The sequence below is a fragment of the Macaca thibetana genome, chromosome X (genome assembly GCF_024542745.1).
Source record: "Macaca thibetana thibetana isolate TM-01 chromosome X, ASM2454274v1, whole genome shotgun sequence".
Taxonomy (NCBI): Eukaryota; Metazoa; Chordata; class Mammalia; order Primates; family Cercopithecidae; genus Macaca; species Macaca thibetana.
The window spans coordinates 134,719,929-134,732,100 of NC_065598.1; the positions used below are offsets into that span (position 1 = coordinate 134,719,929).

The 12,172-nt window shown below is 35.4% G+C and overlaps 1 protein-coding gene across 5 annotated transcripts in view; it reads right to left on the reverse strand.

The window, feature by feature from the left end:
• Window positions 1-422: 422 nt before the first annotated feature.
• The window catches only part of LOC126946750 (phospholipid-transporting ATPase IG-like), a 38,774-nt gene continuing 27,024 nt past the window's right edge, over window positions 423-12,172 (reverse strand). The window contains exons 8-10 of one of the 5 annotated variants that reach the window (XM_050777421.1): window positions 11,977-12,130; window positions 11,792-11,857; window positions 423-3,034 (exon numbers count right to left, since the gene is read on the reverse strand). In XM_050777421.1, coding sequence (XP_050633378.1) covers window positions 11,828-11,857; window positions 11,977-12,130 — 184 coding nt within the window. In that variant the 3' untranslated portion in view covers window positions 423-3,034; window positions 11,792-11,827. Of the gene's footprint in view, window positions 3,035-5,710; window positions 6,590-11,791; window positions 11,858-11,976; window positions 12,131-12,172 lie in introns of those variants that run through there. The other 4 variants (XM_050777418.1, XM_050777422.1, XM_050777420.1 and 1 more) reach the window with 4 other exon arrangements.

Sequence of the window (12,172 nt, forward strand, 5' to 3'; positions counted from 1 at the left end):
CAAGTTTCAAGCTACCGTAAAATCCCTTCATGTTTGACTGCTTAAGAATTAAATGAGTTCAATGGGTTGAAGACACAGACCACGAAGACCATACACATGCTACCTTCAATGCACAGGTGGCATCAAGCACACTGCCAAGCACAAAGTACACTTTCAACATGTATTTGCTGATTTGGCTGGACTTTTATCTATGCAGTAACAAGGTACAGTGTTATTAAAAACTCCTACAAATATCTTACCCTCCCCAAATTAGGTATTGCCATAAAATACCAGTTGAACTCATGTAGAAATGGTCAAACTTCTTTTAATTGTGCAGGTCAAGAAGAAATTAGAAACTTAGTTCCCATCAACAAATTGCTTCCACATTATTTTAATGTCAAACCGAGACCTTTCCAAAAAAAAAGAGGCTGATATATCAATCATATCATACCAAAGTTTATTGATTACATCAAACAAAAATTTCTGTAATGGAAAAGGCAAGTTGCAGTCATAAAAGATGGCATTCACATTCATTTTAGAAAGCAATAACGTAGATGTAAAAAACTGCTTAAGTGAAAAATGTAATATTGCAGTCCCATTTTGCAAGCTGAAAAATGATTTTGTCAACACGCATAAAATCTGCACATTTATATACTGCATGTTATTAAAAAATTCCTTCACTAAATTATTATGAATTTTGCAAAGTTAGGCTTACATTTATATTGTTGCTGGTGTATATGTAGTAGATATGGAATGAATGTTTTCAGTTTAGTAGGTAACATCCTCAAACAATGGACAACAGTTGTGAAAGTTACAAAGACATTTTGTTAGCTCAAAATTATTCAAATTATAGGCAGATGATCTTATGATTACATTTTTTTCCCTTTCTCTGTCACAAATAGGGTGATTACATTGTAGTGCTAGGAATACATGGTCTATTTCAAGTTATTCGATCTGCGAACCCCACACTAGCCATTTTTTAGCTCTTCAGTAAAGTATCTTTTAAAAAGGAAAGCCAGGTGCTTCTCAAGGATCTAGGCCATGATATCATATATCATTGCCATTCTGAATTTGAGCTGCAGTGTCACAATGTAATGTGTAGCTGAGACATAACTCTAAATCCCCCTTAATCCTTGTCTTTCTTTCTTTCTGGCTGGAAAGAATTTTACATGCAACCAGTTACTTTTCTACTAGATTATTCTGTTAACTCTTCAATGGCACTGCATTAAACAAGCCTCTCTACTGTGGCTCTCTTGTGTGTATTCACAGTTCCTATAGATTTTATGTAAAACAGCAATAATAATACAGCAACAACAACCATAAGAACAAGAAAACAAGCACAAAATATCAAAAGCTTTCCTGGGTTAGACTTTTTCACTCTTTGGAATAGGCAAAGAATACAGAGACTTTGTTTTCAGCAGCTTACCTCAAATACAGGCTACCAGAACACAGCGCACTTAGGTAAGTTGTGAATGACATGTAACGAAATGCTCAAAAATAATACTGATATATGAGAGCAAATGTAATAATGAAAAAGGGTCCATAATGATGGAATGGCTTCTGATAACTGAAATTATGTTCTTTTCTAGAATTTAGAAAAAAATCATACCTAAACATTAACATAAAATATATGTGGAAGAATCAAATGTGCCATATGGACTATATAAATATAATACAGATTAACTCCAATACTTTTCCAAATCAAGGTACAATATAAACATTAATAATAGTACAGGCATGCCAGAAAGACCAAAAAAAAAAAAAAAAAAAACTAGCAGTCAAATAAATATGGTCATTTATATCCAAAAAAGTATGTGTTTAACATTGAATGAAGACATTTCACATTTATGTTTCAAGTGAGCTAATTAGAAGGCTAAATCTTCCTTCTAGCTCAGCTACTCAAGGACTTTACCAAGGTCAGTCTCATGGTTTAGAGTTAAACCATTTCCCTGTCCAAGTTAAGAGACAACATTCATCTTCACGGAGTCATGGCTCTACAAGCTGAACCACTGTTTTGGGGTGGATCCTTCCCCCTTTCCAAATTGGCCATGTTTAAGAAAAAGCACTGCATATATGCACAAATGCAATCTCTTTCAAATAAAAACCATCAACAGTTTAAAATAAGCTATTTTTCTTCCTCTTCACATAAAATTATAAAAGGCTAATGTTCAGAATGACCTTTATTTTTATATAACTATGGTTTAAACCACTTTACTGCAGATCCCAGTAAAATCAACACTGGAAAAATCTGTTTACTTCCTAACTACTTTGAGGGGCTACTAAGTGATTGGAAATGTTTTATGCTTTATTTTCAAGTCTAGTAGGCTTACACCCATAAGTGGGGTTTAATTCAGAAGAATAAAAAATAAACAATTTTTTTCTATTCCCACAAAAATACCCGTAAGTTAACACTTTCCACATAAGTGTTCAAGGTATTTTTTTTGGCAAGAATATTCTACCAAGACATAAGTAGCACATGGGTAAACAGAAGGGATTAACTACTTTGTCTGATGCATTGATACTATTTAGTCCTTCTGTATTTTCAAGTATTCCTTATGTACTTTTGAAAAACAAAATTAAGATGATCATTTAGGAGGAACAAGAAATGTGATCCAAATAGTCTATTTCTTCTGCCAGGCAAAAAAAGTAATATTAGCAAAATCTATTCATTCTCATTGCATAACTTCTACTTTATACTATTGTATTTAAATCCATTCACAGAGTTCATGGGTTAAAAGAGCACCCATTTGAGTTATATTATTCTATCTAAAGCCAGAATTCTAAGTATTCTTGCTTTCAACTTTCATATAATTCTTAACTTACAGCTTTGGCCATAAAGGCTACTTACAATAATTGTAAATGCTTAAGAGAATCATTTGGTATTTTAATGAACATTTATTGTGAACTCTAGACATGAGAGTGGTTTAGTGTGTTGCATATCAAGTATCCTGAGATGATAACTTTTTGTAGTTGTTTCTTCATGCTTTCTTTTTTAGCTGTAACCACTGTCAGTATGCTTGTAGGACAATAACATAGGCAGTTCAAGATTCGGATTCTGAAAAATGTAAAATATACAGATTTAAAAGGCTTATTTTAATAATGTGAAACCATCTGTTAAGCATTTTCAGAAATAAGTAGTAAATTTTGTTATGAGAGTAAAGCAACTGTCTTAACAAAGTGCCAAGTTTTATTCACATGCAGGGGAAAAAAAGAGTGGCATTATAACCAGATTTTAATCCTTTCTTCATTTGTCAGCTGAATAGATTCAGGCTTGCTTTTTGCTTTTGGATTGTTCCAGGGTTCTCCTAATACTTTCTACCTCTGGGATTATTTACCATAGCAGAGGTTTTGCTTGCTATGATCCCTTCTCCTCTAGGCTGGGAGGTCCCTGAAAACAGGAACATTTTATTTACCTTTTATCTCCAGCAGCTAGTATAGTGTCTGGCACACAGCAGATACTCAGGAAATGTTTGACGAATGATTAGATTACTATTTTTCTTGATGTGTTAATTTTGACAGAGGAAGTCTGAAGATATATCCAGCTTTGGAAGATTATTGTGAAAATATTCTTCCTTTTTACTGAAAGAAGCACATTTCCCCCTACAACATGGAAGTCAGTTTTCCTTTTGGTAGATCACGTATCTATGAGTCAACTGATTCTTCTGGTTTTTTTCTTATGCTTCATCTTTTTGGAAGAGAAACCATGGATATTTCCCTATCAAATCTGTAGATTCTTCTCTGTCCTCTAAACATCATCAAATGCTATGATCAGGATGGTGCATGACAGACAAACTGATCATTAAGTGTAAGTCAAATATGTTAAGAAATGGAAGTCATATGTCAAAACAGGGAGCCTGATTCTCCACTCTAAAACTCAATCTTTTTGAACCTGAGTAGTGGAAGGTCTTAAGTAGTATGCTATTTTCTTCCCATTCTGGGACACCTCCTTTGCCATGGTTGGACTAGAAGTTCATCAGAATATCTTCCATATCTATTTATGTTCCACATTCTCCAGAACCGCTAATAGGTTTTCCGGTAGCTCCGCAGAGTCATGGCGACTCTAACCAAAATGAGGTTGCCATTCATATTAAGAATGTAACTCACATTGAGGAGTTAGGTAGTTTCCTTACTAACCAAGGAACAAACTAGATGCCTAAACTAGCTGCGAATTATTGTCCTTGGAGGAGAAATAATGCCACATGAAAATCTATTCCTGGAAGAAATAACTACATTAAAAATAAGATAATTGTTTTTAAAAAATACTTCCTCAGTTCTATGTTAGACATTGAAGGAGATAAGGCCCTGGAGAGGCCAAAAGCAATAGCGGTGTCTTCTATCCAGCCCAGTCCCCCAAACCACAGACGAAGCTAAAGAGAGCAATCCAGGGGGATACAAAATTAGCCAGAAACAATATTGCTAAAATGCATCACACAGCTTAGAGCAAGGCAATCTGGGACAAAGGGGTCAAAGACTTTGAAGGTCACTTGTGAAGCAGATTTATTACTAAGGGAAAAGATACACAGGTAAGTTGTTCAAAAATGGGTAAAAGGATGCTAACTGTGGTAAAATGAATCTGCTTCTAAAATAACAGTGCAGATGCAGACTGATGAACTCCAGGAAGACAGAAGAACCAATGGATTCAATCCATTAATTTAACTTGTATTCTTTACTAGAGGGTGGCAGAGTTGACAGCTGTTGAAAAAAACGGGCCTATGAGGTGGACTCGCAATTATTAGCTTCAAAGTGAACTAACCCACAATTTTATTCGTGATGATCATTAATTTTTATGTGTGCATGAAAGATGGCCCTGCGCTAAGCTGTGTAGAGTTGTTTCTAAGCTGACAAGCTTGGAAGCCTTGTTCATGAATTACTCTAAATTCCTATGGATGGATAAAAGACCTCCAGAGGTCTGGGTTGTTATAGGCCCCCCTGAAGGAAATACAGACTACACATAAAGGAGTCATTCTGAGTTCAAGGGTCCCTCTCATGGCATATCAATTCCTCCCAAATATTTCTGGGGGTAAATGAAATATATTACAAAGTGAATTTAATCATTTTTGGAAACATTATTATAAAGCATTTTATATCATTAGGCAAGCATCCCCCTGAATGGCTATGAAAGATTTTACCTCTGAAAGTTGAAACATTTAGCTTGAATAAAACTTGACATTAAAAAAGTTATGATTAGACTGATTCATTGATATATATTTGGAGATCAGACATTTACAAGGACATAAGTGTATACAGTACCTGCAAACACACAGACACAGCACATGAAAGTACAAACACATTTAGTTATTTTCACATAATTCCCAAGAGAACATGCAATGCTAAATTGGCTTGATATTATACAGATGCAATTTTGGAATATTTATTTTTAATTTTCCAAATGATCTTTATAAATCAGTTATATTTCCTGATCAATATTAACAAACATTTTCACATGATGGCCTTGCCATTACAACTTGCCCCTTACAAATTAAATATGCTGTATCAACATTTGGCTCTGAAAAATGTTTAACATTTTATTGGGGGGGGGGGGGGCTTAGCAAATTTTAAATGCATATTTCCCCATATTCCAAGTAATGCATCTTTATATTTTTGCAAAGAATATTGTAAAGTTCACCACACCAACAGCAGAGAAAATTTAGAGAGTGATATTTTCATTTTTTCTTTATAATGCTGTTAATCTGTTTTTTTAAAGCCAGCCCATTTGTTTAACACTAGGTACCTGTTACAATACATTAGATTCGTCTGAGAATGTTCGTAAAAGAAGAGGTCTGACTGAAGGTCTGGCGGATAATGAGTCAGATGCCCTTCTACAGCTCAGATTTCTCTGTAATAGTGAGGCAAAGATACTTAAAGCATGTGAAAATCGGTTAACCTACCTGGTGATTATATATTTAAAAAAAAAGGTAAAAGAAAAAATCATTTCCTATAGACTACTCCTCTGACCAAAAGTACAAATGATTACACTATATAGTAAATGCGTAACATTCAAATGAATACATTCAAAGGCCTAAAAAAGTCTCCAACTCGAATTGTTTTTGTGGTAGAAGTAAATAGACAACAGTAGTATGTGGCAAACTTGGGTTTTTGGAATGGCACTGATAAGTAATATGGTAAGATGAGTCAATATGGTTTGATTAGTAAACCTTACCATCCTTTTGGTGAACACCTCTGAGAGTTGTGCCGGTGCTGTGAGTATATCAAACAAAGAGAAATTTGTGCAAAACATTCCTGTCCTAGTGAACAGACTAGCTCTAACACGCCATGGCTACTGCATACCGTGGATCAATGAAGACTACAGACCCATAGTCCAAGCTTTTAAAAATTACTTCCTCTCCAGTGTGACAATTTGGAAGGTGAACACATGATTAAAAGAAAATGACAAAATACTCTAAGCATCAATAGAAGATATAAAATGAGTCATGAGAAGTAATTTTTCATAAAGAATCAGAAAATGGTGTCAGGCAAATGAGAATGCAAGCAAGTTGGTACATTAAGAAAGGAAATCACCTTATTCACTCCAAGAGAAACTGTGATTGCTGGAAGTTTGAGAAAGCATGAAGATAGTAGATGTTCCTGAGGAAGGGAGGCGTTTCGTTACCTTGTTCACAATTGCACAAAAGGTGGAAAATTGCAGTAGAAAAAAGAGAAATGCAAAAACCAAAAAAAAAAAAAAAAGTAAATAATCTCTCAAATGTAAGACATTTAAAAAGAAACCTTGAGAATTCGAAGCCGAAATGATATGTTAGTTTTGAAGACATTATTTTCTGAAGTAAAAGCAGAGTCAGTGATAGGAATAGTCTATTATTATGTGCCAACTACTATTTCTCTACATGTCAATTTGAAATTATTTCATTAATGGGAAAATTGACTATTTTAAATAAAATAGCTTTAAAATATGCTTCTTGTTAAAATAAGACTTATCTCTAATCATTAATTCACTATCCTACATTTGTTCAAAATCCATTGGTCAAAGAGTTATGTCCAGGGTCCACTGCCAATCACCAATCTATCTTGAAGTAATTATCTCCCCTATCCAACTGTACAGATACACTATGAAGGGACTGACTGCTCTTAAGAAGTTGCAGGATAAAAACCTAATCAAAAATAACAATGAGAAAGCATTTGGTGATATCACATTTCAGTCCCATTTGCCTCTGACCAATGCTTAACTTCCTTTCTTACAACCTAATTTGATTGGTTTCCCTGTTTTTCCTACAGAGTCCTCTTTAGAAAGATAGGCTAAATTTTACCTAGGTATTATTTTTTTTCCCCTTAAAACACCCAGAAAAGTAAAAATGGATAAAGTTTAACTAGCAAACCTAAGGTTATTTTTTTTCCTTCTGATTCTGTGCCTGAAATTATAAGGTAATTTACAGACTCAGTTTTGGCATTGCCCAAGCAAAACAGAAGATGAGTGGTCAACAATGTGGATGAGTTTAACAACTCTGCTAATACAGATTACCCATATTGTCTACTTAGTGACTTAAAATGGGCTTTAAGAAACCAGCTAAAGTAACATATGTATCCAGCAGATTCTAATAAACAATTAAACTTTTAAAGGTAAATAATTTATTCATGTTTTGACAACTACGTTTTTTCTTGTTTTTACCTTAAATGAAGAAAGTTGGTGGAATGAAGAAAGCTGGTAGACATGTTGGTAGAATGCAAATTCCCAACTGATAAAGCTAGAGAATATTTAGATTCTGAGAAAAAGATTTTAATTGTTTCTATCTTCTATTTTATGGGCAAAAACCCTGCGACAAGATTAGCATGATACCAAGTTCCCCACCCCCGTGTTTAATGCACAAACCTATCTATTCAAGACTGCAACTGTAAGCACGTTTTGGTGTGCTCAAAAACTTGTATCCAACCATTGGAGATAAAAGTATTTCTATGAAGCAAAAATATTAGGAGTTAATGGATTAGGTGTTAAAACTACTTTATAAAGGAAATGAAAGTACAGAAAGCAGGAGAAAGCATGGAAAGAAGAACTAAAGCAATAAAAAAACTGATAGAGCTAGCAACTGGCAGTGGGGTGGGGTAAACAGGAGATAACGAGCTAAAACAGAATGAAATTTCCACATTCCTTTGCAGTCACCTAGAGAGCTTTGACACCAGCTCAATTAGCAGTATGTCAAAGAGGCCAATGGATAAAGGCCCATGTCAACAGCCACGACATTAGGATTAAACTTTATTTTTGTCTAATCCAGCTAACAGGGCTATTGCCCTCTGAACCCACGGTTGTATACGACACTGTAAGAATCATAATAGTAATCATCATTATTATAATGATTAACTATATTCTCCAAAATTTCCAAAGTGCTTTCTCTGGGAATTTGGCTCAGACAGTTGACATTCTTCCCTTCCCTGTCTGCTACTCTGAAAGAGCTCTCTACATAATGGAATATTTCTTCCTGTTTGTGCTGACATCCCATGCTAAGCATGGCCATGTTGCTGGGTGCATTCCCATTAAATTATAGTCTTCCTTTGTCTACCTTCGGCGAAGTTAAGCCTCCTTTTTGATTGTGGTGACTTACATGAGAAAACTTCACACAGGATATGTGGAAATTACTCCACTGGAAATGTGAAATGGTATTTGCTACTTGGCCAGAAAGTCGAGGTATATTTCACTGATTTACAGACAGCCAATGACTATGCTTAGGGGGGAAACAACCTTTGAAATACAAAAATCCTATAATTGAACTTTCCTTGAGGTGTTATCCTGTTGTTTCACTGTTCAGTGCTCAATGGTAGTTTCATCATATACCATCAACAGCATTGCTATGCAGTTTTGTCACTTCATAAAGCTAAAGAAAAACTCTAGGATTCTTAATAATGGAACTTTGGGGAAAAAAATTAACCTCATTGCTAAAAATACAGCTGATGGATACATGGCTTAACTATAACCCTTGAGTTAAACAACTGAGAGAACCTATATTTGAAGATACTGGAATTCTTTCTAATACTAGCATTATGACAGAACTCAGTTGCAGTGGAGGCTGCCATACTAGCGATTTTACTGGAGGTTTCAGGAGGTAGTGATTTGAAATAGCTCAATTGTGTTAAAACAAGCCATATCACTGATTCTGCTATTCTGTTTAATACCTGCTTACAAAAGTATTCCATATGAATGCTCCTTATAACTAGAGTGAGAGCTCCTTGTGAGCTAGGGCCACACCTGATTCATCCGTGAATTACCAACACCTAGTACAGTAGCTAACTCATAGTGGGCCCTCAGGCAAGGTACGCTGAATTGAACAGAATTCAGCATAAGGCTGCTCTTGTAATTGTTAAATATAAATAGCTTGGCTTCTTTCTCAAATGCCATAGAGACATTTTCACTACACACTGCTAAGTCCCCTTCTCAAAGCAGCTGCCAAGACCCACATTCGAAAAGCACTGGCAGCTGACCTGCCACATTTCTGGCTGTGTGTATAAAGTGTCCACGATACTTATTGGTTTAAGTCAGGGATTCTTCTACTCTAGGTAGAGACACACATTTGACCACATCAGGGGATCTATCAGGATATGGGGCAGACCCAGTATCTTCTGCCTCTCTTTAAAATGAGGCCAATGTCTTAGCAAGGAATACTGAACAAAGTAGGAAATCACACAGAGTGTCAGACTGTTGGTGACTGAGCATGAAGACTAAAATATTTGGGGGAAAGTAACATACTCTTTCTCCCTTATCTTAGAAGTTGGCCTCCACCTCTTTGATATAGCCAAATAGGGCCTTATATAAACAGATGTGACTTATCAGAATAGCCATGGCTGCCATGTTGCAGTAGGCCTTTATGCATTCATATTGCACTACTTTGCTCTTGCATTTTCTCATAAGAAAAAAAAAAAGAGGCAGCGCTGCTGAGTGCCCACAACATGTTGCCTCATTTGCAACTCTTGAAATCCTGCAGAGTCTGAAAAACCATTTAGCCTTTCAGACATTGGATGTAAAGAGAGATGTTCATCAGCAGGTGGTTCAACAAATGTTTATTGGTTCAACGAGGGTAGGAATAAATGAATGAATGATTGCATGAATGAAAATGATTATGGAAATTTTCCTGGTTGTTCTAGCACATCAGCATGCCCAGTTATAGCACAGACACTAGAATTCTTCCTACGCCGGACATAACCCATAACAAATTTCATGCTAAACCCCTGGCAACGGTCTATGCTGCTAAGTAAAAAAGGATGCAGTCCCAGAACTCCATACTTTCAACAGAAGTTCAGAATCTGTTCATGTAAAAAAAAAAAAAAAAAAAAATGTTCTAAGTCTTTATCTGTGACTGCTTAGTAGCATCCCACAATTTAATGGTCTATGTAAGAGTCACCTCCAGCCAATGCCTAACTTTTTAAAGAGAGGGCCTAATAAGAAAAAAGATGATATGCTTGAAGGCTTTGTTTTCTAAGATATTTCTATAATCTTTAGACCATGTAGCTGGGTGTGAGCCATTATTTAAAATGAGTTCCATTACCTCAAATAAGAGACATATTTAGGATCACTCCAAAGTATACTCCCAAATAAGGAGGATGGAAGAGCAACTTGGAAATCCTTCCCTGAAAAATTCTCTATTATAAAAAGCCCCAAATAATTTCTTATTGCAGCATATTTTATTTGGTTTCATGCAAATTGCCACCTGAGACATTCTGGGTGGTCTGTTGTATCAACCTGTTTTATCCCTGTTCAACTGATATTGAGACATAATCAGGTATTTCAATGCAACTTTTCCATCCTAAAACACCAGACTAGAGTATAGCAGTCATACCTAAGCTAACATTACTGCGTTCAGTTCCAGCCCATAAGACATGCAGAAGCAGTGAGTTAAGAGCAATTCTGGCCAACTAACTACACACTGACTGGCCTGGTATATGAAGAATCAATGTACCCTATGACAGTTCTCTTTTTTTTGATTGGGGCTGACACTGACTTGTAACATGAAACTCCTCTTTTACAATTCTAATCACTGAAGGTTTTCTTACTCTAATCATTTCAGATCCCCATGTCTATCTAATATCAACTACTGGATTCTATCAATTCAACAGGCAAAAACAAAATCATGATGTAACAGTTTTGTAGCTAAACTGGTTGGCAAATTTATCAAATAAGTCAGGTAGTTGTAGCTTAGAATATTACCCGAAAATACTGCCTTGGAGGTGCTATAAGATCTAGTTGTGTCAATATGACAGAAGCAGTTTTGTTTAACAAAATCAGCTACTGTTGGCAGGAATATGACATATTTAATTAGCCTGTTGGTCAAAATCTGCCAAAAGTTTTATTTTCCATGCTCATCTCCCTATTTCACTGTAAAGACTTTTAAAAAAATGTTTAAAAGATATCATAATAAGGCAGCAGAAAAAATAACTTCTCATTCCCACAGGAAATTTACAATTTAATAGGAAAAATAAAAGCACACTCATAAAACTATTTTGAATTTTTACGAGTGTGTTCCAGAGGCTAAGGATGTAGAAACCACATCCAGGGAATTCTCTTTGGTTCAAATATACTGCTGGACAGACAGGGCTAGAAGCAACACAGAGATTAAGCAGCACTATAATTAAAGGAAGGGGAAAGGTTTGAAAGAGGCAAATTGGTGTTATCAACTGAAAACAATCTGCAAACGGCCCACAGGGAAATTTCTAAGTTTAAAGCGAAAATGTTGGTGTGGAAATTCCTGGTGTGAAAATTCTAGGCTAAATACAAAATAAAATAATTTTTTCCTTTTAAAATTCCATATGGAGCATAGGAGATACTCCATATGGATTGCTGAAGGTCACATAGAACACTATTAAGGAATCTACTTACCACCTGCATTGGATAACGAAGTTTTTACTATACTTTTTATGCAGAAGAGGAAATTAAGTGATGAACCTGTAAGGAGGGGTTCAACATGCTGTAACTAATGTAATTTTCTAAATCAGGTTTTTAGCTCATGGCAGATATTGAGGCCCCTTCCAAAAATCAGGTTAGAAGATAAACTTAGTTCTTACCCTGGCACTTCTTCTTCTTACATTCTTTAATACTATCAGAAGAATTTCAGGGAAAAGGCTGATAAATATTAGAAGAATTATAGCCAACCATGTGGATACAGAAGACAGCATTTGGGCAAATACAAAATACATTCTCTGTTGCTTGAGAAAAGGCCTGAAGTGGAAAGAAAATACATGATGGAAAAACAAATCAATT